Source organism: Heterodontus francisci, chromosome 5 (assembly GCF_036365525.1).
Source record: "Heterodontus francisci isolate sHetFra1 chromosome 5, sHetFra1.hap1, whole genome shotgun sequence".
NCBI lineage: Eukaryota > Metazoa > Chordata > Chondrichthyes > Heterodontiformes > Heterodontidae > Heterodontus > Heterodontus francisci.
The window spans coordinates 66,196,182-66,222,053 of NC_090375.1; the positions used below are offsets into that span (position 1 = coordinate 66,196,182).

A 25,872-nucleotide genomic window follows, 5' to 3' on the forward strand; every position below is an offset into this window, starting at 1 on the left:
CCTCCCTTGTTTCCCTTCCTATATCATTACCTAACAGTTAAGGAAAGCAAATTAGAAAGTTGCATAAAATCTGGATCTTGATTGCACAGCTGTATTTTTATTATTTATTTATTTAGAGATACAGCACTGAAACAGGCCCTTCGGCCCACCGAGTCTGTGCCGACCATCAACCACCCATTTATACTAACCCTACACTATTCCCATATCCCTACCACATTCCCACCTTCCCTATATTCCCCTACCACCAACCTATACTAGGGGCAATTTATAATGGCCAATTTACCTATCAACCTGCAAGTCTTTGGCTGTGGGAGGAAACCGGAGCACCCGGCGAAAACCCACGTGGCTCACAGGGAGAACTTGCAAACTCCGCACAGGCAGTACCCAGAATTGAACCCGGGTCACTGGAGCTGTGAGGCTGCGGTGCTAACCACTGCTTGGGAGAAAATCTGCCATCTTTCATAAAGCAAATAGCCAAGAAATTTTTTTTGATCTACATTTATCTCGAGTTTTGACACTAACTCAAATCTAGGTGGGTGAAGAACCATGACTTCCTTTTCTGACCAACATCCACTTAATAATTTTGCTAGGGGTAGGTAGCATAGTGGTTATGTTACTGGACTAGTAATCCAGAGGCCTAGACTAATGATCTGGCAACATAAGTTGAAATGCCACCATGATATCTGGGGAATTTAAATTCAGTTAAATAAATATGGAATAGCGAACTAGTATCGGTAATGTTGACCATGAAACCATTGGATTGTTGTAAAACCCATCTGATTCACTAATGTCCTTCAGGGAAGGAAACCTCCAGACACCAATGTGGTTGACTCTTAACTGCCCTCTAAAATGGCCTAGCAAGCCACTCAGCTGCCTTCAAGAAGCTCACTGCCACCTTCTCGAGGGCAGTTAAAGATGGGCAATAAATGCTTGCCTTGCCAATGATGCCCACATCCCACGCATGAATAAAATAAAAATTTACGTGTTGCTATTTGGAAGAAGGAATCTGTGGTAATGTCAGTCAGTTTAATGTTGAAAGTAAAATTTTATTAGCACACACAATAGGCTAAGATAGACGCACTATGTGTAGTTTTACATTTTCAAAATAGCATATTGAAGCTTTTGTTCCCCCATCCATGGGAAAGTATTAAGCATCTACCTACAATTTCCATCTTCTTTTCTGCCCTCACATCTAAGATGGGGAGCTCACTCTCAGGGCATCACAGCTGCAGATCCAAGTTCTCCTATTCTTGACTGTAGAAAATTGATCTACCAATTAGCCTTGGTATCACTTTATTTTTGTGCTCATCAAAGGTGAGCAATGTTAGTTTTAGGAAATGGAACTCTTCTCACTTCAGCACCAAGTGCTCTCAGTTCAGATATAATGCTGTCTGGTATAGAATGGAAATTCTTTTGCTCTGCTTTAACAGTGTGCCTCAAGTGGTCAAAGAAGAAATGCTGTGAGCAGTATTGCAAATTAGTGGCACTTTTGTGATGTAGGACCATTCCCACTAAGAACTGCATTGAAGCTATTAGCTTTTTAGTTTTTTATTTATAAAATGCTGCTGTCTGACAACAAAGGTGGAGGGGTAGGAAAGTGTTAGAGTTAAGATGGGGGTCCTGATCAGATCAAAGATATTTGTGGAGTAGGTAATAATTGGCTACTTGACAATTGCACAAAAATGATAGCTTCTCAAACTTTTAAACTTGTTTTAGTTCTCACTAAATCCAAAAGGAATGTGGCTGCATTTAGTTTGTTGCCATCAGTGTGTGCAGCAGCTCAGAATACTTAGTGCATAATGTCAGAATGAAGTGTTTCTTGGTAGACAAGATTTCGGATAAAATAAGGCAGTGTGAGCCTTTTTTAATTTTAAGTTTGCAATGCATACGTTCAGCCTAAAAAAAGTTTTTCTTTTAACATTGGGCTGAATTTTATCAGCCCCTCGACGCCGTGGGTTGCGGCAGAGAGGCCTGGAAAATGCTAGCGAGAGCGGCCCGCCATGAACCATGACGCCGCGAAGGCCCCACGGGATATTAGCGGCGGCGGCGAGGCCTCAGTGTGGCCCCCGCAGCCAAGCGGTGGGGCCTTCATTAAAATATTGAAATGAGTTACATTAAAATGGAAATTAATCTATCTGCTGCCGCCGGATGTCCCATGCCGATTTTACGGCCATTCGGCCGCAATTCGCATGCCTTCGGAACTCCGCTGGAGTTCCATGTCGGAAGGCTGCTGACTTCACTGTGTGCCGTCATGGAGCACGGCGCACTGATAAAATTCTGCCCACTGTGTTAAAAAAAAATTTAAATCTCCCAAGGGGTTTGTTGAAGGGAGAATTGGATTCATATCGTTCAGTTATTAGAATTAGAATTAGAATTAGAACATTACAGCGCAGTACAGGCCCTTCGGCCCTCGATGTTGCACCGACCTGTGAAACCATCTGACCTACACTATTCCATTTTCATCCATATGTCTATCCAAAGACCACTTAAATGCCCTTAAAGTTGGCGAGTCTACTACTGTTGCAGGCAGGGCGTTCCACGCCCCTACTACTCTCTGAGTAAAGAAACTACCTCTAACATCTGTCCTATATCTATCACCCCTCAACTTAAAGCTGTGTCCCCTCGTGTTTGCCATCACCATCCGAGGAAAAAGACTCTCACTATCCACCCTATCTAACCCTCTGATTATCTTATATGTCTCTATTAAGTCACCTCTCCTCCTCCTTCTCTCCAACGAAAACAACCTCAAGTCCCTCAGCCTTTCCTCGTAAGACCTTCCCTCCATACCAGGCAACATCCTAGTAAATCTCCTCTGCACCCTTTCCATAGCTTCCACATCCTTCCTATAATGCGGTGACCAGAACTGCACGCAATACTCCAGGTGTGGTCTCACCAGAGTTCTGTACAGCTGCAGCATGACATCGTGACTCCGAAACTCGATCCCCCTACTAATAAAAGCTAACACACCATATGCCTTCTTAACAGCCCTATTAACCTGGGTAGCAACCTTCAGGGATTTATGCACCTGGACACCAAGATCTCTCTGTTCATCTACACTACCAAGAATCTTCCCATTAGCCCAGTACTCTGCACTCCTGTTACTCCTTCCAAAGTGAATCACCTCGCACTTTTCCGCATTAAACTCCATTTGCCATCTCTCAGCCCAGCTATTCTTTTTGTTACTTTTCTTCTTAATGCTACTGTGATATTTTTGCAGCTTTTTTTTTTATTCCTTTGGCCAGACCATCCTGCAGTGTCATCAGCATTTATATAATCTGTTCAAACTGAGCTGTAAATCAAGTTTTTCCAGAAAGGAAGTTCTTTGATTCCACTGGCTGCACGTTGCACTGCTGTTTGAGTGTCTGCAGATTCCTAACTTGGAGAAAGTGCAAACAGGACATGATCTTAGGAGCATTCTATTTATTTGGCATGCTTACAATGACAATGTGTTAATGCACCAAGATCATGTGTTATGGTTAGGCAGTGAAAGAAAATTAACCTTTATTCAGCAGACAGTAATTAATCAGTATGCAGAAGAAGACTTAGCCATTGGGATGGTTTGAGGCAGCTACCTGTATAAACTGTATTCTTCCTGAATATCACTACCTGTGACTAAATGTGAATATTGTGAAATGATTTATTGTGTAATTTGAACTCTTCTGAATACTACAGGCTACATAATCCTAATATATTCTATGATAGACTTTTAATATTCTTTCAAGTTCTGCTTTTCAAGCAAAATATACTTCTGTGGTGTGCTTGTTCCATTAATCCTAGCCTAGCACCATAATGTTGTTAAATGCTCCTTTTTGTCATATGATGTGGAAGCACATAACAAAATGTGGCTGGCATAATTACAATGACAGTGGAAGATTCAAACTCTAATGGGAACATGTATAATGATTGGTAATGTGTTTAAGCCTGACTCATGGAATGTTACATAACTGCAGCATGCTATTTGCCCAATTAAATCAGCCTTAGTATTTCTCTATATGAGCCATCTAGTCTAATTCTACTCTCTTGCTCACTCCCTATATCTATCAACATCTCTTTCTCTAGCAACCATTTAAGTCTCTTTTCAAATAATCTGCAGATTGTGCTTCAGCAACAGTTTGTGGTGAAAACTTTCACATTCCAACCACTCTTTGAGGTTGATTGATATCCTAAATAAAAAAGAACAATGTTCAATCATTTGAAATAAGTAGGCAAATATTCCATTCCTCAGCATTGGCATCTTGCTTTGAGCCCCAGAAGTCCAAATAACATGAGGACATCAACGTCTGTTCTTAACTTTTCCCATTTGATGCCCAGGGTTCACGTGCAGTCTCCTGTTTCATATTAGCATTGTACCCATCTCTTAAGTGTAATGGGGCAGCAATTCATCCCTCTGATTTAATTCATTGAGGGAAAATGATAGTGGTATTAACTCATTTTCCTTTACTGTGCACTCTGCACATCTTCCCATCCATCTCTGTGTGCTGCTGCCACTTCCCATCCCTCTGCCCACTTGCTTCATGCATATTCTGTGCATCTAATCATCCCTCATTTCTGACTTTAATGCATATTCCATGCCGCCGATCACCTCTCATTTTTGTCCTTATTCCTCTTCCTGCTCCATCTGCTCATTTGCTGACATCTTAACTATCATCTTTTCCTTTCTGCTATCTGTCTCACAGCAAGACTTGCAGGGCTCCCCTTGTTGCTGCTACAGCGTAAGAGAGAAGAGATTGGTTCCCTGTCCTGGAGAAGTCTGGGATGGCCTGTCTTTCAGTAGTATTTTCTAATTTTCTGCATGTGTGTTTTACATAGAGGCATACGAATTGCAGGAAGAGGGTTCTGAGATACATCAGGCCTTTAAAACAGGGGCTTGAACAGAAATGGCACCGGAAGGGAATGTAGGAAAAAATTGGATGGCCATATTTGAAGGGGAAATGGACTGCAGATTCTTCACTAGTTGTTTAATGATACCGTGATACCGGTGTTCTCAATATTTTGATAAGCTGCTTGAGCCTTATTTTAATAGCTTTGCCCTCTGCAAATAAATTACAGCTGCAAAACACACTTATATTCTTCAGTACATAAATGTGCAGTTACATTACTGTTAAGTAAATTCTTGTTTCAGCATATTAATGGATTATGTCATGTAGGAAATTTCTGTGCGTAACTCAGTTCTCAAATGCTCATGATGTTTAAAAGGGATGAGGTTTAATTTATAGCAAGAATGGCCAGAATTTTACACCCCACCCCCACAGGAGCTGGCTGGAGGCAGTGGGAGGCGGCAGGGGGGTGGGGGTGGGAGTGGTCGTAAAATTGAGTGCTGCTGGGACGAGAGCCACTGATTGACTGGCAGCTCTTGGAGGCAGGACTTCCTGTCTTAGCAAGGTGGAAGTCCCACCCAAGTCCAATTAAGGGCCTGGTGAGCGTAAAATCCTGGCATGGCTTCCCAGGCCTGGCGGAGGTGGTTTTTGTCTGTTGGATGGGGCCTGCTGCTCAACATAAAATTCTGGCCAATGCAGCCTGAATAGCATGGAGAGGCTTAATCAGGGAACTAAGACACTGCTTGAAAAATAGCACAGAAATTGACCTGAAAGAATGATGTATCTGAAGTTTAGTTCTCCTTTAAATACGGTTAAATACAATAATGGGTGGCCAAAATATGCAAATTGATCAATTTGTAAGCTAATACTTATGTCCTTCACTGAAGAAATTAATTTTTCTTGATTTAATAGCAGCTACTAACATTTCTTCTAAATATTTTCACTTTTGCAGTAGATAAAAACTTTGAGGGAGAAATTCATTTGAGTAGTGTCACTTGAAGTAGTGCTATGCAGATTTGCATTGATTCCTCAGCAGGCAGTGCACGGCATTCTTTATTGCTATCACATCACTAGAAGTGATGCTCTGTGAACAAATTTCCCCCCCTTTGTCTTTTTGATGTGTATATTCCAGGCTAGATGGTGAAACTTAGTTCAAGAGGAATTGACAGTTCTCTAATATATGGTTTCCTTATCGCTTAAAAATTACTTTGCAAAACACCATCACATATAAATTACATCACCCTTACAGAGATATTGTGCTGAAAAATTGGTAGTTGGGCATGGATAAACATAAAAATAATAACATGGAAAGATCCATTTGGCCAGATTAGTTTGTTGTTTATCTTTCACATGATCCATAGACATAGTCCCATGTGATTCTATATCCCTTTATTCCCCTTTCCTTCAACCACCTATTTAACCAATCCTTTCTGAAATCTGTGTTTGTGGTTTCTAATTTTCTCTTCATCTAGATATTTACTAATTTCATCTTTACAGCTCCAAAAGTTTTCCTACCACAGATATTAATCTAATGGGTCTGTAATTAGTTCTGTATTCCTTTTTGAAAATGGACAACATATCACTGCTTTGCAGTTGCTTCCCATACCATTGGAAGGGAAGAAATTGCAAGACACCATCCTGTCATCTAATAGCTATATTGAGCATGATTGACTTGGAGTACTAGCCACTGGTATTTCTTATAAAGTATTTTAGCTGGCAAAGAGACTATCAAACATGGGAGACTTGTTGACTAAATAAACTTGACAGGTAATGTTAGGTTTAAATATCCAATTCAGAGCATTTATTTAAACACAATAGGATTGCACCTACTATCAGCAGTATTATCATATTAAAAACTTAACATGTTTATACCAGATTCCTGTCTCCATAATTTTCAAGGACTCACAACATTTAACAAGTATTTAGATGAGCACTTGAAACGTCATAGCATACAGGGCTACGGGCCAAGTGCCGGAATATGGGATTAGAATAGTTGGGTGCTGTATGGTCGGCACAGACATGATGGGCCGAAGGGCCTGTTTCTGTGCTGTATAACTCTATGACTCTATGATTAACCTGTTTTTTTCACATTTGGTATGACAATATTTGACGTTTATATAAATTTGCCCAACAGCCATTTTTACCCTATTTCATTTGGTTACTTGCCTATGGCTAAACTGCGAGCAGTGAATAAACTAGACAAAAATAGAAAATGCTTAAAATACCAGCAGGCCAGTCTGCATAGCAGGTTATAATGTTTCAGGCAAGTTGAGTAGAATTAGATACGATGGATTAAAATGGTACTTGTGCTTAAAGGATACCCGAGAATAACAATGCAGTGGTCCTAATATTGAGTAATTACTGTTTTTTAAAAAATCATGTATAATGGGTTTTTCGCCCAAATTGTTCCTCTATTTCTGAGTCTTGCTGAGATACAATCATAGGCCAGGCTTCCACCAGTACCTCGCCCATTCCTGAAGCGTATATTCAGGCAGCAAGTGTCAGTAGATATTCGACTTTGAAGAGCATTACCTAACCATTTTCCACAGGTTATTTTCCAGCATAAGCCACTGTATAGGGATCAGAAGCAGGAACATGGCTGATCTTTATGTTGCCCCCATTTCTTCCTGGATCAGGAACTGAAAATGAGAACAACCATGCAGCTGGCTCTGTTGCTTCCCCTGTCCATGCCCCCCACTCACTCCACTCTTGAACCTTCGTCTTCTACAGTTTGTTCCCATCTCTAAGTTCATGTTGCCCATGAGCACTGCCACCTACTCCCTTGATCCCCTCCCCACATTATTCCTACTCGCTCAATTCCCCTCATGGTTCCCATGTTGACTGATATTGTCAGTGGTTCCCTGTCATCAGGCAACATCTTTCTCCCTTTCAAAACCACCATCATCTACCACCCTTTCTCAAAAAAAATCTATTTAATAAAGTAACCTAATCATCAAGCCAACGATCTCTAAGGAGCAAGTGGGGTTCTAGAACAGCTGCAACTGCTGCAACCAAGTGGCAGTGTTAATAACAGAAAGCAGGCTTCCAGTGCCAACTCAAGACCACTGTAGGACTTGTGGACCTGACCTGGATATATGACTCTGCATGGAAGCATGAACTGCTTTTCAAGCTCTCCACCATTTTACCTTGCAGAACAGTGAACCATCTTCTCAACTGCATGTTTAGCAATCAACACTTCTGTGTGTACACTGGCATGCACAAGAGCAGATATGGGACACCGAACAGTAGACTACTACAGGACTGTGTATCCTGGCAGTCTTGCTATTTAACATTTATATCAGTGATTTGCCTGAAACAGAGTCCCCCAAGTTTGTATATGCTGATGACATTGCCTTGGCCATGCAAAACAAGAAACTGTCTGCAACTGAGGAGACACTGCCAATGATTTACAAAGGATGGAAACTTGTGTGGCTCTAGACAATGTGACCAAAAGATCGAATGTGGATCAGAAAGAAGTGAGCAACAAGCCTGATCCTTTGGGAACCATGGATGTGACAATGCAGGTACAGAGGATGGAGGCCTACTTCTGCCAATGGTGACTTTGGCCAAACAGCATCTCCAGAACCTAGGGAAGAAACTAAAGGTTAGGGTTATCTCAATCCAGAAACTTTCCAGATCTACATGGGTAACAGACACCCAAACCTTTCGTTCAGCAGTACTCGCCTTGATGAATAACTGAGTACTGCTCTCCGGCATGGTAATCAAGGCTGCATGTCAAATCCATTGATGTCCAACTGAACTCTACTATAATAAATTATTACCGGTACGCTTTTGTTGACACTAACACCTTGGCTGCCTGTGCTTGCAAACTTTGCATCACCATACCTACGCCAGAAATATGCCGTCTCTAGAAAATACAACTGCTACAATGCAAAGAGGTGTTGATCAAGGCAAACTTGATCAACCTACCATCAACCCAGCTCAAATCAAGTAGGCTGTTTCGGACCATTGCTGAAGCCGTTTAATGATCTCTCCTTAGCCTTGATGACATATGGCGTAACGCTGAGAAGAAATACAGAGGACCCCACATTACAACCTGAAGGATCATACCTTCCTTGCAAGCAGTGGACAACAATTAACCACCCGAGAACTGGTCATGATAGATCCTGCCACCTCTCCACAGATTAAAGATTAAAGCATCTGCATTATATGACTGAGGAGCTCCAAATCAGCCCCTGGAAAACATCTACAAACACTACCATCAGAGGGAATTCACAGGCAACTACAAGATATCCACGCTGTTACACTGGAAACTTTGGCCTGACTTAGATATTGATATTTGATTTTTTCTACTACCAATAATAAAGAGTAAGATGATTCCTACCTATCAAAATTCTGTCTGTACCTGCATTGTCACTTCCATGGTTCCCAAAGGATTAGCCTTGGTACTGTCCTCTTTCTGATCTACATTCTGTCTCTCCGTCACATCGTCTAGAGGCACAGAAATTTCCATGTATATACTGATGATACCCAGCTATATCTCTCTACTACCTAACTCAATCCCTTGACTACTTCTGTGCTATCGGACTGTTTATCAGACATCAAGTCATGGATGAGTCACAACTTCCTGGCACTCAACATCAGCTCGGTCAAAGCCATCATTTTTGGCATCTGTGACAAATTCCATTCTGCTGCTATTGACTCCACTCCCCTTCCCAGCCAATCTTTCAGGCCAAACCAGACAGTTTGCAGTCTTGGCATCCTGTTCAACCCTGAGCTGAGCATTAAACCCCACATCTGATTCATCACCACTTACTTCTACCTCTGCAACATCATCCACCTCCTCCTGTATCTCAGCTCCTCTGCCCCTAAAACTCTTAAATATATCTTTGTGACCCCCAGACTTGACTACTCCAGTGTTTTCCTTACAGGTCTCCTTTTCCCTGCCTCTTCCTTGTCCAAAATTCTAAAGCTTGTATCCTGTCCCACACAATGGGCAGATTTTTTACAGATCTGACCCGCAGATTGGGACATTGGATTGCTGGTGTGTATGCATGGACTGAGCACTGAGATCATCTGTGATCCAAAAGATTACAAATGGTACTAGTGCAGTAAGCATTTATATTGCTTCAAAGGCTTAGGGACAGGTGGTTGGGTTGGGGAAGGGGAGTCAAAAACAATTCATGTGTGACTTGGTGCTTGTGGAGGCAACAGAACCTCCTCATTGATTTTAACTGTTGCCACTAAACTTAAGGCTGCCAGCAGCATTAGCACTTTAAATGCCACAGCAAATAATGAATTTCCTGCTTATTGAATACAGTGGGAAAATACTTGGTTTAAAATGGTACTTGAAATTGATAGAAAAGTCTACATTATATTTAAATTTGATTTTGCATGATGAGGTAGCTTGATAAATCAAATGAATAGAGGTTATATAATTCATATTTTGCTTCTCATTCTAGAACTGAAACCCCTAACAGGGTAGGCCACCATATTCGCTGCTATGCAGCTGCTCTTGCCGCCCACACCAGTTTCGTGGAACAAGCCAATCAGCTTCGTCATGTTCAACGTGGAAAAGAGCATGGTGCAAAGCACCTCATAAACCGCAACAACATTCGCCGCCAAAACCTTACTCGGGAGTGGAACTCTCGACAAGCTAAGCACAATGGATACATTCTACACCAACCTTGCCAACGCCAGTATAATTATTAGTTGTCATTACAATTTCAACTTTTTAAACAATGGTCTTGTAAATATAGTATGTGTATGTAACTTTTTAGGGCTCCATATTTAACAAAATTAGGAATCATTAATCACACTGAAATGAGTATTTTAGGGTTTCTATTCTATTTTCTGGGTGCTTTAAAATCTTAATCTCAGTATCACCAAATGCCTTGTTCTGAATGATAGGATTTTACTCTCAAATCTAGAAATCTCCTTGCAATCTTTTTAATATATAGGGTTTGCTTGTTAAGTTTTCCATCTCAATATGAGGATCTGTTATGTCTGTGTATGTGTATTTGTGTACGTGCGTACAAAATGTAGTTGTATTGCAAAAAAGTATGCTGTCAACATAATCATTAACAAATATTGCCTGGGAGATGGAAAGCCTCTTTCAGCTGTGATTTGTTGTGTGAAGTAAAATTCATCTTATTTCACAACACAGATTCTCAGGGACTATACAGTGTATAATTTTTCTAAACATCTGTATGTGACAGCAAGGAAGCCCTATGTAAATGTATATTTCATTTTTAAAAAATGGGTCATTTTGTTTTGGTGGTGGTTATATATCATTATGATTGCTACAGGATATTTGTAAATAGTCAAACTTTGGGGCTACACATGTAACTTCCCACTCAGTAGCAATTTAAATATGTCTAAAAATGTTGTGTTTCTAGGTTATCCATTTTTCCCCCTTTCTAAATGTGCTGTGTTTTTGAGATATTTTGATGTTGGATGATACCTCGGTGTTGTGTATTTAAATGAAGGATTGCTTTTGTTTACTTTTTTTCCCCTTATTACACTATGTTGGCTGTGATGTTTCACAGAATAATGAACCTGCTTTAGTTATAAAGTGCTTCTATTTAATTATATATTTTTGTCCCATTTTTCCAAAGGCGTTCCTGTGACATTTAATCTTGTTTGGAGAAATATGACTGTTGAGTAAGTGCAGATTCTGATCGTCACTGTGGCATTGTTTTCCCAATTCAGAATTTTTCTTAAATTACTTTTTTCACTGCTGCAGAACATTCAAAGTAAGAAAAAATTGTCGGTATATTGTTCCACGCTTAATAAAGCTTTTGTCCAACAAGATTTTGCTTTGTAGAAGCACCTTAAATAGATTGGAAAATCAGAATAAATAACTGTATTTCAGTTAAGTAAACTTTCAGATTTTGCATCCAGGATTTAAACCCAAAAATATTATGGAATCTTAACAGTTTTAGCAAATTATCCAACCATGCCTCAGGATTTCTTTATAAACTTGCAAATACTTTGTCACACATCACTGTTTTCACTATAGACAGAGGAAAATTTCAAGATAATGCTGTCCGGCAAATCTTGTAAAAGGCCTTATTAGTGCCTCTTGGGTTGCCTAGGAAACTGCGAGTTGTTAACTGAGTCCATCTCTGAAAGTGCTTTTCAAAAACTGCATAAAACTTAACACTGGTGAAAAAACCTGGTTATATATCTTTTCCTGGTTATTTTGTTAGATATTTATCACTGATAGCATTGTGGTAGAATCTAATTGGATCTTTGTTCCTGGTGAAATGTTTGTAGAACTTTTATGCTGTATGGAAAACTGATAGTGGCTGAGTATGATTGGACATTTAAGGTTAACATGTATCCTAACCAAACTGTTGACTGTTTTTGATGTTGTACAGATTGATTACATTTGACTGACTTATTGTGTTTATGTAAAAGCTTCTTTGTATATTGTTACATTGAGAGTTGATTATGTTGGTTTGATGAGATTAAAACAATGGAGAAAACCTTCTTAAAATTTTGAACAAAGCTTGTACATGTTGCTGTAAGAAAGTGTATGTTACATATGTAAAAATAAGCTGTAGCTTAGTTTACTGAATATTTCATACAGGGATTTTTGTTTGGTTTTGTTACATATGTGCCTTCCAGTATAAATTCAGTATGTGAAAACATTGTTTTGTGTTACATATGAAGAAGATATGAAAGAGCCAGATAATGTAAATATAACAAACCAACACAACTATGCACAGGAAACAGCTTGTTTGTGGAGTTACTTTGTACAGTTTTATATTCAATTGTACCAGATAATTGACAAGAAAAAAGCCTGGAGATGTTTTAACTCATTTTGGGACTTGGTCATTCAGTTGACTGACATCATAATCCAATTTGCAGAATAAATACAGCACTTTGCCAAATAAGTGTGTCAACTTTATAGACTTGTAGAATTAGTGATATAATTTTATTTACTAATTTAGTATCTAGGTATTTATTAGTGAATCCAAGAGGTCAACTAGTGCACTTTGCACTATGTGAATTTTTTTTAAATGATGGATATTTTCTAGTTATCTGTACACTCACGTAACCAGAATGTGCTTTTTGTTTTAAGTTCTAATAATTGGTTATTGCTTTCTTGTATTGACTGTGGAAATGTTTCATTTGTCAATAAATGTAATAATTTCAGTTTCAGTATTGTCACTCATTTAATAGGAGAAACATTGAAGGGAAAACAAAATCTGTACTAACACTAGATCACAGTGAGATCCGTATGACACTACTGTGTCTTCAGTATGATTGTTGAGAGGGTGCTGAACATTTTGAGGGGGGAAGGGGAACATCCAGAAGTCGTCGTCCATGTGGAAATCAGTGACATAGGAAGGAAAAGGGTTGAGGTCCCACAGTCAGAGATTCAGGAGCTAGAGAAGAAATTAATGAGCAGCAACTCAAAGGTAGTAATCTTTGGATTATTCCCATTGCCATGAACTAGTTAATACAGGAAGAATAGGATAAGACAGGTTGATACGCGGCTGGAGAAATGGGCCAGATTTTACATTGGGCGGAAGGCCCCGCCTGCCGGCCACAAAGTCGGGGGCAGTAAGTAATGGTTTTGAGGGAATCAAGGTCCCTAGTGTAAATAATCTCAAATTTTTGAGTAATTTAAGGCAGTAAATTAAGGGTAAGTCATGGCAGGGCAGCTCAGCAACATGGAGTGCTCCTCCTGTGCAATGTGGGAAGTCAGGGATACTTCCAGTGTCCAGGGCAAACGCGTGTGCAGGAAGCGTCTCCAGCTGCAGCTACTCGAAATCCGCGTTTCAGATCTGGAGAGGCGGCTGGGGACACTGTGGAGCATCTGCGAGTCTGAGATCGTCGTGGATAGCACATATAGGGAGATGGTCACACTGCAGGTAAAGACAGCTCAGGCAGAAGTAGAAGAACTAGGCAGGTAATGCAGGAGTCCCCTGGGTCCATCTCCCTCTCTAACAGATTTTCCGCTTTGGTTACTGTTTGGGGAAATAGCTTCTCAGGGGAATACAGCAAGAGTCAAGTCTGTGGAGGGGAGGAAAAGAGAGGGAGAACTATAGTGATAGGGGACTTTATCGTAAGGTGTACAAATAGGTGTTTCTGTGGCCGCAAACGTGACTCCAGGGTGGTATGTTGCCTCCCTGGTGCTCGGGTCAAGGACGTCATGGAGCGGCTGCAGGACATTCTGAAGGGGGAGGTGAACAGTCAAGAGGTTGTGGTTCACATTGGTACTAATGACATAGAAAGAGGGATGAGGTCCTGCAACCAGAATTTAGGGAGCTAGTAACAGATTAAACAGCAGGACCTCAAAGGTTGTAATCTCTGGATTACTCCCGGTGCCACATGCTAGTGAGTGTAGGAATAGGAGGACAGAGCAGATGAATGCGTGGCTGAAGACATGGTTCAGGAGGAGGGCTTTAGTTTCCTGGATCACTGGGTCTGTTTCTGGCAAAGGTGGGACCTGTACAAGTTGGACGCGTTGCACCTGAACGGGAACAGGACCGATATCCTTCCTGGGAGGGGGGTTTAAACTAATTTGGCAGGGGGATGGGATACAGAGTGGAGGTACAGTAGGGGATGATGCACAGCCAAATATAGAAGAGAAATTAAGTCAGTCTGGAAGGCAGAGAAAATATAGACTTGTTAAGACACAAGCGAATAATGCAAGGCTGGATTGCATCTATTTTAAAGCAAGTATTCTTACAAGTAAGGCAGATGAATTGAGGGCATTGATTAAAACATGGGAATATGATATTATTGCCAACACAGAAACATGCTTGAGGGAATGGCAGGACTGGCTGGCAGCTCAATATTCCAGGATAAAGAATCTTCAGGCGGGGGGAGGGTGTGTGTAAAAGAGGAGGTGGCATTGTACTATTGATCAAGGAGTCAATTACTGCAGTAAGGAGGGATGATATCTTAGAAGGTTCTTCAAATGAGGCCATATGGGTAGAACTTAAAAACAAAAAGGGAGCAATCACTTGGCTGGGAGTGTACTGCAGGCCTCCAAACAGTCAGGGAGAGATAGAGGAGCAGATATGTAGGCAAATCTCAGAGAGGTGTAGAAATAATAGGGTAATAATAGTAGGGGATTTCAACTTCCCAAATATTAACTGAGATAGTGCAAAAGGTTTAAAAGGGACAGAATTCTTAAAGTGCATCCAGGAAAGCTTTTTGAGCCAGCAGGTCGAAAGTCCTACAAGAGAAGAGGCGGTACTGGATCTAATCCTCGAGAATGAAGCCGGACTAGTGGGAAAAGTGTCAGTGGGGGTGCATTTCGGGGATAGTGACCATAACTCATTAAGATTTAAGTTAGTTATGGAAAAGGACAAAGATGGACGAGAAATAAGGGTGCTGAATTGGGGGAAGGCTGATTTCTATATGATAAAACAGGATTTGGCCAAAGTGGACTGGGAGCAGCTACTTGAAGGAAAGTCTACATCAGACCAGTGGAAGTCATTCAAAAAGGAAATAGTGAGAGGACAGGGCCAACATGTTTCCGTAAAGGTGAAGGGTAGGATTAACAAGTCCAGGGAACCCTGAATGTCAAGGGATATAGAGGATTGGATAAGGAAAGAAATGGAGGCTATGGCAGATTCAGAGGGCTGAAAACAACGGAGGCCCTGGAAGAGTATAGAAAGTGTAGGGGGGTACTTAAAAAAGTAATTGGGAGAGAGAAGAGGGGGCATGAAAAAACACTGGTGGGCAAGATAAAGTAAAATCCCAAGGCATTTTATAAGTATATTAAGGGCAAGAGGATAACCAGGAAAAGAGTAGGGCCCATTTGGGACCAAAGTGGCAATGTGTGTGTGGAGCTGGAGGACATAGGTGAGGTTTTAAATGATTACTTTTCATCTATGTTCAGTATGGAGAAGGATGATGAATGTGTAGAGATCAGGGAGGGGGATTGTGACATACTCAAAAAAATTAGCAGTGAAAGGGAAGAGGTATTAGTGGTTTTAGCGGGCTTAACAGTGGATAAATCCCCAGGCCCAGATGAGATGTATCCCGGGCTGTTATGTGAGGCTAGGGAGTAGATAGCAGGGGCTCTGACACAAATTTTCAAATCCTTTCTGGCCATAGGAGAGGTACCAGAGGACTGGAGGACTGCGAATGTGGTACTATTATTCAAGAAGGGTAGCAGGGATAAACCAGGTAATTATAGGCCAGTGAGTCTAACATCAGTGGTAGGGAAACTATTGGAAAAAATTCTGAGTGACAGGATTAATCTCCACTTGGAGAGGCAGGGATTAATCAAGGATAGTCAGCATGGCTTTGTCAGGGGGAGATCATGTCGAACAAACTTGATTGAATTTTTCGAGGAGGTGACTAGATGTGCAGGTGAGGGTGAAGCAGTTGATGTAGTCTACATGGTCTTCAGTAAGGCTTTTGATAAGGTCCCGCATGGGAGATTGATTGAGAAGGTAAGAGCCCATGGGATCCAGGGCAAATTGGATCCAAAATTGGCTGAGTGGCAGGAGGCAGAGGGTGATGGTCGAGGGTTGTTTCTGCGATTAGAACCCTTGTAAGCAGTGGTGTACCGCAGGGATCGGTGCTGGGACCCTTGCTGTTTGTAGTGTACATTAATGATTTAGACGTGAATATAGGAGGTATGATCAGTAAGTTCGCAGATGACACAAAAATTGGTGGTGTCATAAATAGTGAGGAGGAAAGCCTTAGATTACAGGATGATACAGATGGGCAGAGCAGTGGCAAATGGAATTTAATCCTGAGAAGTGTGAGGTGATGCATTTTGGGAGGACTAACAAGGCAAGGGAATGTACAATGGATGGTAGGACCCTAGGAAGTACAGAGGGTCTGAGGGACCTTGGTGTATTGTCCATAGATTATTGAAGGCAGCAGCACAGGTAGATAAGCTGGTTAGGAAGGCATATGGTTTACTTACCTTTATCAGCTGAGGCATAGAATATAAGAGCAGGGAGGTTATGAAAGAGCTGTATAAAACGCTAGTTAGGCCACAGCTGGAGTGCTGTGTACAGTTCTGGGCACCACACTATGGGAAGGATGTGATTGCACTGGAGAGGGTGCAGAGGAGATTCACCAGGCTGTTGCCTGGGCTGGAGCATTTCAGCTATGAAGAGAGACTGGATCGGCGAGGGTTGTTTTCCTTAGAGCAGAGAAGGCTGAGGGGGAACCTAATTGAGATATACAAAATTATGAGGGGCATAGATAGGAAGAAACTTTTTCCCTTAGCGGAGGTGTCAATAACCAGGGGGCATAGATTTAAGGTAAGGGGCAGGAGGTTTAGAGGGATTTGAGGAAAAAAAATTTCACCCAGAGGGTGGTTGGAATCTGGAACACACTGCCTGAAGGGATGGTAGAGGCAGGAACCCTCACAACATTTAAGAAGTATTTAGATGAGCACTTGAAACACCACAGCATACAAGGCTACGGACCAAGTGCTGGAAAATGAGATTACAGTAGATAGGTGCTTGATGGCTGGCATGGACACGATGGGCCGAATGGCCTGTTTCTGTGTGTATAACTCTATGGCTCTATGAGTCTAAGCCCGCCTCCACTGGACTTGGGGAGCCACGCCAGGATTCTACGCTCCCTTAATTGGTCTTGGGTGGGACTTCTGCCCCTTTGAGGCAGGAAGTCCAGCCTCCAAGAGGTGCTGGCAAATCAGCAGGCCGACAGCTCTCAGTCCCAGCATTGCCACAGGATGCAGTGACTATACAGTAAATGGAAAAGTCCTGGGGAAAATTGATGTACAGAGAGATTTGGGTGTTCAGGTCCATTGTTCCCTGAAGGTGGCAACGCAGGTCAATAGAGTGGTCAAGAAGGCATACGGCATGCTTTCCTTCATCGGACGGGGTATTGAGTACAAGGGTTGGCAGGTCATGATACAGTTGTATAAGACTTTGGTTCGGCCACATTTGGAATACTGCGTACAGTTCTGGTCGCCACATTACCAAAAGGATGTAGATGCTTTGGAGAGGGTGCAGAGGAGGTTCACCAGGATGTTGCCTGGTATGGAGGGCGCTAGCTATGAAGAGAGGTTGAGTAGATTAGGATTATTTTCATTAGAAAGACGGAGGTTGAGGGGGGACCTGATTGAGGTGTACAAAATCATGAGAGGTATAGACAGGGTGGATAGCAAGAAGCTTTTTCCCAGAGTGGGGGATTCAATTACTAGGGGTCACGAGTTCAAAGTGAGAGGGGAAAAGTTTAGGGGGGATATGCGTGGAAAGTTCTTTACGCAGAGGGTGGTGGGTGCCTGGAACGCGTTGCCAGGGGAGGTGGTAGACGTGGGCACGATAGCGTCTTTTAAGATGTATCTAGACAGGTACATGAATGGGCAGGAAGCAAAGAGATACAGAACCTTAGAAAATAGGCGACATGTTTAGATAGAGGATCTGGATCGGCGCAGGCTTGGAGGGCCGAAGGGCCTGTTCCTGTGCTGTAATTTTCTTTGTTCTTTGTTCTTTGACCACTGCTGGGACTGCAGCCAGCTTCAGCAGCAAGAGGGATGCCAGCCCTGGAAACAAGTGTCTGGGGCCTCACTGTGGACAATCGGCTGGGCCCCGGTGAGGCAAGAGGGGTCGGTTGGTGTGGGGAGGGGGGGGTTGTTTGTTGTTTGGTGGAGGTTGTGGGGGGGTGGGGGGGTTCCGGGCCATCCTTGGACACAGGGTGCCCGATCAGGAGGGCCTCCCCAGCCTACAAGGAGGCTGACAGGTTCTCCTTGGTGGCCTCCTGGGGGGCCTGAGCTGCCTGCCCACCGCTGGTAACACCAGTGGCAGTGGGAGGAGGCCACATAAGGGCTTTGATTGGCCTGGGGCAGGCGGGCTGTTTCTCACCGCCGCCATCTCTCGTAAAATTGCAGCGGGGCCGGGAAGGCATCTGGAATGGCCTCCCTGCCTCCCATTCAATTTTAAGTGCAGAAGGGAGGCCTTCAGATTCCTGGGACATTGAGACTAGTTCTCAGGTAAGAGGGAACAGGTTGCATCTCAATAGAACTGGGACCAATGGACCATGGAAAATTTAACTAATGTGGGGGAGGCATTAAATTAATTTGGCAGTGGTATGGCCACCAGAATGAAACATTAGGGAGAAGAAATAAGATGCAAAGAGGAATGGCAGAGATAAATAGCACGAAAGTAAAGAATAATTTAAAAAATAGGAATCAAACCAAGGGAAAATGCACAGCAGTCTAAGATGGGTAAGGAGCACATGTCGGTAAATGCATGTAGTATGGCAAATAGGGTTGGTCAGTTGCACGCACAGTCACCACATGGGACTATGATGTAGTAGCAATAACAGAGATCTGATGCAAAGAAGGGGAGAATCAGGAACTTGATATTCCAAGCGAACTTTCAGAATCAGTGTTTTCAGTCCAATTGTGGAAGGAAGCAGTATTGGATTTAGTTCTGTGGAATGAAGTGCAGCAAGTTTCAGTGGAAGAGCATTTTGGGAACAGAGATCAAATTTTAAGGTTTAGAATAGTCATGAAAAAGAACAAGGTATGATCAAGTGTAAAAATATTTAAGCTTCCTCCAGTTAACCTCAGTGAATAAAAAAGGGATCTGGCTCAGGTGGAGACTCTGCCCCTTACAAAGACCCCATGAAAGGCTGTCCTACCTGCTGTTCTGCAATTAGATCAGTTAAGCGGATTTTGTTAAAAATGCTTTGAATAATAAACAGAATTAATGTTGGTCATCATAATATTGCTGAATAATATCACTGACAATCATAAGGACAGTAATAGATTTCAGGAGGGCACAGATGGGTGAAATGGGCAGACACATGGCAGACAAAATGTAATGCTGTGAAGTGTGAAGTGATGCATTTTGGTAGGAAGAATGAGACGAGGCAATGTAACTTATGGTACAATTTTAAAGAGTGTGCAGGAACAGAGAGACCGAGGGATGTATGTACACAAGTCTTTGAAAGTGGCAGTCGAAGTTGAGAACTTCTTGTTTGGCCTCCTTATCTCGAGAGACAATGGGTAAGCGCCTGGAGGTGGTCAGTGGTGTGTGGAGCAGCACCTGGAGTGGCTATAAAGGCCAATTCTAGAGTGACAGGCTCTTCCACAGGTGCTGCAGAAAAATTTGTTTGTCGGGGCTGATACACAGTTGGCTCTCCCCTTGCGCTTCTGACTTTTTTCCTGCCAACTGCTAAGTCTCTTCGACTCGCCACACTTTAGCCCCACCTTTATGGCTGCCCGCCAGCTCTGGCGATCGCTGTCAACTGACTCCCACGATTTGTGATCAATGTCACAGGACTTCATGTCGCGTTTGCAGACGTCTTTAAAGCAGAGACATGGACGGCCGGTGGGTCTGATACCAGTGGCGAGCTCGCTGTACAATGTGTCTTTGGGGATCCTGCCATCTTCCATGCGGCTCACATGGCCAAGCCATCTCAAGCGCCGCTGACTCAGTAGTGTGTATAAGCTGGGGATGTTGGTCGCCTCGAGGACGTCTGTGTTGGAGATACGGTCCTGCCACCTGATGCCAAGTATTCTCCGGAGGCAGCGGAGATGGAATGAATTGAGACGTCGCTCTTGGCTGACATACGTTGTCCAGGCCTCGCTGCCATAGAGCAAGGTACTGAGGACACAGGCTTGATACACTCGGACTTTTGTGTTCCGTGTCAGTGCGCCATTTTCCCACACTCTCTTGGCCAGTCTGGACATAGCAGTGGAAGCCTTTCCCATGCGCTTGTTGATTTCTGCATCTAGAGACAGGTTACTAATGATAGTTGAGCCTAGGTAGGTGAACTCTTGAACCACTTCCAGAGCGTGGTCGCCGATATTGATGGATGGAGCATTTCTGATGTCCTGTCCCATGATGTTCGTTTTCTTGAGGCTGATGGTTAGGCCAAATTTGTTGCAGGCAGCTGCAATCCTGTCGATGAGACTCTGCAGACACTCTTCAGTGTGAGATGTTAATGCAGCATCGTCAGCAAAGAGGAGTTCCCTGATGAGAACTTTCTGTACTTTGGTCTTCGCTCTTAGACGGGCAAGGTTGAACAACCTGCCCCCTGATCTTGTGTGGAGGAAAATTCCTTCTTCTGAAGACTTGAACGCATGTGAGAGCAGCAGGGAGAAGAAAATCCCAAACAGTGTGGGTGCGAGAACACAGCCCTGTTTCACGCCACTCAGGATAGGAAAGGGGTCTGATGTGGTGCTGCTATGTTGAATTGTGCCTTTCATATTGTCATGGAATGGGGTGATGATACTTAGTAGCTTTGGTGGACATCCGATCTTTTCTAGTGGTCTGAAGAGACCACGTCTGCTGACGAGGTCAAAGGCTTTGGTGAGATCAATGAAAGCAACATAGAGGGGCATCTGTTGTTTGTGGCATTTCTCCTGTAGCTGACGAAGGGAGAACAACATGTTAATGGTCGATCTCTCTGCTCGAAAGCCACACTGTGCCTCAGGGTAGACACGCTCGGCCAGCTTCTGGAGCCTGTTTAAGGCGACTCGAGCAAAAACGTTCCCCACTATGCTGAGCAGGGAGATTCCACGGTAGTTGTTGCAGTCACTGCGGTCACCTTTGCTTTTATAGAGGGTGATGATATTGGCATCGCGCATGTCCTGAGGTACTGCTCCCTCGTCCCAGCACAGGCAAAGCAGTTCATGTAGTGCTGAGAGTATAGCAGGCTTGGCACTCTTGATTATTTCAGGAGTAATGCTGTCCTTCCCAGGGGCTTTTCTGCTGGCTAGAGAATCAATGGCATCACTGAGTTACGATTTGTTGGCTGTAGATTGTTGATTTAGATTTGAGGGGGGCGATCTTCTTGATGGTTGGCCCAAAAGCTTTCTTAATGCCATCATACATTCCTCTGATGTTTCTGGTGTCTGAGGCCAGCTGAATATGACTGCATAGGTGTTGCCAGTAGTCATTTGTGCAGCGCCTGGCTGTTCTTTGTGCAGTGCTTCTGGCTGCTTTAAGTGCTACGGATGTTAACTCGCTGGGGGCTTTCTTGTAGTTCAGCAGTGCAATGCGCTTAGCAGCTATGACAGGTTCCAGCTCTTCAATATGAGATTGAAACCAGTCTGCATTCCTCTTCGCACGTTTGCCATAGGTAGTCATGACTGACTCATAGATGGCGTCTCTGATGTGGGCCTACTTGGTCTCAGCATCCCCTGTGGGAGTGTTTTGAAGGGCTTTTACAAGTGAATTTAGAAATTTTTGTAACAGCTGTGGATGAGAAATTCTGCTCGTGTTGATGCGCTGGTGGCCCTAGGCTCAACAAGAAGTTGAGAAGACTGTTTCAAAATCATATGGAATTCGTGGCTTTATTGGTAGAGGCATAGGGCTGTATTTTGTTTTCCCATCACCAGGAGCAGCTGCGGGCATTAAAAATGGCGGCTGGCATGCATGGGCCATGCGCTGCCACGCCACCGCACTCTTGAGCCCAGTGGCTTATTAGAATATGCAAGGCAGCCACCCACCGCCCCAATCACATGGCGGGGGCGGCCTCGGTGACGACGTGAACGGCGTCAACTATCTCTGCGCGGGCCCTGATGCCATTTTTAAAGGGCTGCCAGTCCTGCGTAGAGAGTGCAGAGTTGCCCGCCCCACTGCACTGAAAATAAATGTTTGCCACGCTCCCCCCTTCAACAACACTAAAATTACAGAGTTGACCTCTTCCCCACCGCACCCCCCCACACAACTGCACAAAGCACAGAGTTCACCCGTACTCCCCCCAAAGTAAAAATGTGAGGCAACCCGCCTCTACCACCCTCCCAGGCAGTGCATTCCAGACCGTCACCACCCTCTGGGTAAAAAAGTTCTTCCTCAAATCCCCCTTAAATCTCCCGCCCCTTACCTTAAACTTGTGTCCTCTCGTAACTGACCCTTCAACTAAGGGGAACAGCTGCTTCCTATCCACCCTGTCCATGCCCCTCATAATCTTGTACACCTCGATCAGGTCACCCCTCAGTCTTCTCTGCTCCAGCGAAAACAACCCAAGCCTATCCAACCTCTCTTCATAGCTTAAATGTTCCATCCCAGGCAACATCCTGGTGAATCACCTCTGCACCCCCTCCTGTGCAATCACATCCTTCCTATAATCTGGCGACCAGAATTGCACACAGCTGTGGCCTTACCAAAGTTCTATATAACTCCAACATGACCTCCCTGCTTTTGTAATCTATGTCTCGATTGATAAAGGCAAGTGTCCCATATGCCTTTTTCACCACCCTATTAACCTGCCCTTCTGCCTTCAGGGACAAACACGCCAAGGTCCCTTTGTTCCTCGGAACTTCCCAGTGTCAGGTCATTCATTGAATATTTCCGTGTCACATTACTCCTTCCAAAGAGTATCACCCCACACTTTTCAGGGTTAAATTCCATCTGCCACTTTTCTGCCCATTTGACCATCCCGTCTATATCTTCCTGTAACCCAAGACACTCAGCCTCACTGTTAACCACTCGGCCAATCTTTGTGTCATCTGCGAACTTACTGATCCTACCCCCCACATAGTCATCTATGTCGTTTATATAAATGACAAACAATAGGGGACCCAGCACAGATCCCTGTGGTATGCCACTGGACACTGGCTTCCAGTCACTAAAACAGCCGTCTGTCATCACTCTCTGTCTCCTACAGCTAAGCCAATTTTGAATCCACGTTATCAAGTTACCCTGTATCCCATGTGCATTTGCTTTCTTGATAAGTCTCCCATGTGGGACCTTGTCAAAGGCTTTGCTGAAATCCATGTAAACTACATCAACTGCATTACCCTCATCTACACACCTGGTCACATGCTCAAAAAATTCAATCAAATTTGTTAGGCATGACCTCCCTCTGACAAAGCCATGCTGACCATTCCTAATCAAATTTTGCCTCTCCAAGTGGAGATAGATTCTCTCCTTCAGAATTTTGTCCAATAGTTTCCCTACCACTGACGTGAGACTCACTGGTCTGTAGTTCCCTGGCTTATCTCTACAACCTTTCTTGAATAGTGGGACCACATTAGCTGTTTTCCAGTTCTCTAGCACCTCCCCCGTGGCCAGAGAGGAATTAAAAATTTGGGTCAGAGCCCCTGCAATCTCCACCCTCGCCTCCCACAGCATCCTGGGACACAAATCATCTGGACCTGTAGATTTGTCCACTTTTAAGCCTGCCAAAACCTCCAATACCTTGTCACTCCCTATGACAATTTGCTCAAGAACCTCACAGTCTCTCTCTCTGAATTCCATATCTACATCCTCATTCTCTTGGGTGAAGACAGATGTGAAGTATTCGTTCAACACCCTACCAATGTCCTCTGGCTCCACCCACAGATTTCCCCCTTGGTCCCTAATGGGTCCTACTCTTTCCCTGGTTATCCTCTTCCCATTGATATACTTATAGAATATCTTGGGATTTTCCCTACTTTTACCAGCCAGAGCTTTCTCATATCCCCTCCTTGCTCTCCTAATTGCTTTCTTAAGCTCCATCCTACACTTTCTGTACTCCACAAATGCTTCCATTGATTTGCTCTCCTTGTATTTGCTAAAAGCCTCTCTTTTCCTTCTCATCGTACCCTGAATGTTTCCGGACATCCATGGTTCTCTGGGCTTGTTGCTCCTACCTATTACCCTAGAGGGAACATGTTGGGCCTGTACCCTCCCCATTTCTTTTTTGAATGCCCCCCACTGCTCTTCTGTAGATTTCCCGACAAGTAACTCTTTCCAGTCTACCTTGGCCAGATCCTGCCTTATTTTACTAAAATCCTCTCCCCCAATCCAAAACCTTTTTTTGCAACTTGTCTATTTCTTTCTCCATAACAAGGTTAAATTGTACCATGTTGTGGTCGCTATCACCAAAATGTTCCCCCACCAACACATCAACCACCTGTCCGGCTTCATTCCCCAGAATTAGGTCCAGCACTGCACCCTCCCATGTTAGATCCTCTACATATTGTCAACGGGTGGGAATCTGAAAGTTTCCCGATCAAATCTGGAGTCAGACAGGGCTGTCCTCTGTCCCCGGTCTTGTTTGTTTGCTGTATTGAACCCTTTGCTGAGTCTATTAGGAAGGATGCGAGCATAAGAGGGGTGACAATCCCAGGCAGCGGAGGCACTCAGGTCAAAACCTCCCTGTACATGGATGACGTCGCCGTCTTCTGCTCGGATCCGCTGTCCGTGCGCAGACTGATGAGCATCTGCGACCAGTTCGAACTGGCCTCGGGAGCCAAAGTTAACCACGGCAAGAGCGAGGCCATGTTCTTTGGCAACTGGGCTGACCGATCCTTTGTCCCCTTCACCGTCAGGTCAGATTACCTGAAGGTGCTGGGGATATGGTTCGGAAGTGCCGGGGCGTGCACCAAAACATGGGAGGAGCGAGTAGCCAAGGTACGACAAAAGTTGGGCATGTGGGGGCAGCGATCTCTCTCCATTGTGGGTAAGAACCTGGTCATCAGGTGCGAGGCGCTCACGTTGTTGCTCTACGTGGCGCAGGTCTGGCCCATACCCCACTCCTGCGCCGTGGCAGTCACCCGAGCCATTTTCCGCTTCGTCTGGGGATCTAAAATGGACCGGGTCCGGAGGGACACGATGTTCAAATCTCTGGACAAGGGCGGGAAAAATGTACCCAACGTGGCCCTCATCCTGATGACCACCTTCGTGTGCGGCTGCATCAAGCTGTGTGTAGATCCCCAGTACGCAAACTCCAAGTGTCACTACGTGCTGAGGTTCTATCTGTCCCCGGTTTTGCGAAGGATGGGCCTGGTCACATTGCCGCGGAACGCTCCATGCAGTTGGGCGGTGCCGTACCACCTATCCTTCGTGGAGCAGTTTCTGCGGGAAAACACCTTTGACCACCGGTCCATCAGGCAGTGGTCTGCACGGAATGTCCTCAAGGCCCTACGGGAAAAGGAAACGGTGGATCCTGTCGGATGGTTCCCCGAGCAGACCGTCAAAGTCATTTGGCGGAATGCCTCATCACCAGAACTTTCAAACAAGCACCAAGACGTAGCTTGGCTGGTGGTGAGAAGGGCCCTCCCCGTCAGATCCTTCATGCACACCCGAAGTCTTGCCCCCTCCGCACAGTGCCCCCGCGTTGGCTGTGGTGGGGAAGAGACGGTCGCCCACCTCCTCCTGGAATGTGTCTTTGCAAAGCAGGTGTGGAAAGAGAT

At 44.0% G+C, this 25,872-nt stretch overlaps 2 protein-coding genes across 3 annotated transcripts in view; both read left to right on the forward strand.

Annotated features, from left to right (window-relative positions):
• Positions 1 to 12,941, forward strand: part of tp53inp1 (tumor protein p53 inducible nuclear protein 1) — a 34,470-nt gene extending 21,529 nt beyond the window's left edge. For both annotated transcript variants that reach the window (XM_068031558.1, XM_068031560.1), the window contains exon 4: positions 10,241 to 12,941. In XM_068031558.1, the coding sequence (XP_067887659.1) occupies positions 10,241 to 10,490 (250 nt within the window). In that variant the 3' untranslated portion in view covers positions 10,491 to 12,941. The remainder of the gene's footprint in view (positions 1 to 10,240) is intronic.
• The window catches only part of ccne2 (cyclin E2), a 266,305-nt gene that overhangs the window by 155,125 nt on the left and 85,308 nt on the right, over positions 1 to 25,872 (forward strand). The window lies entirely within an intron of this gene.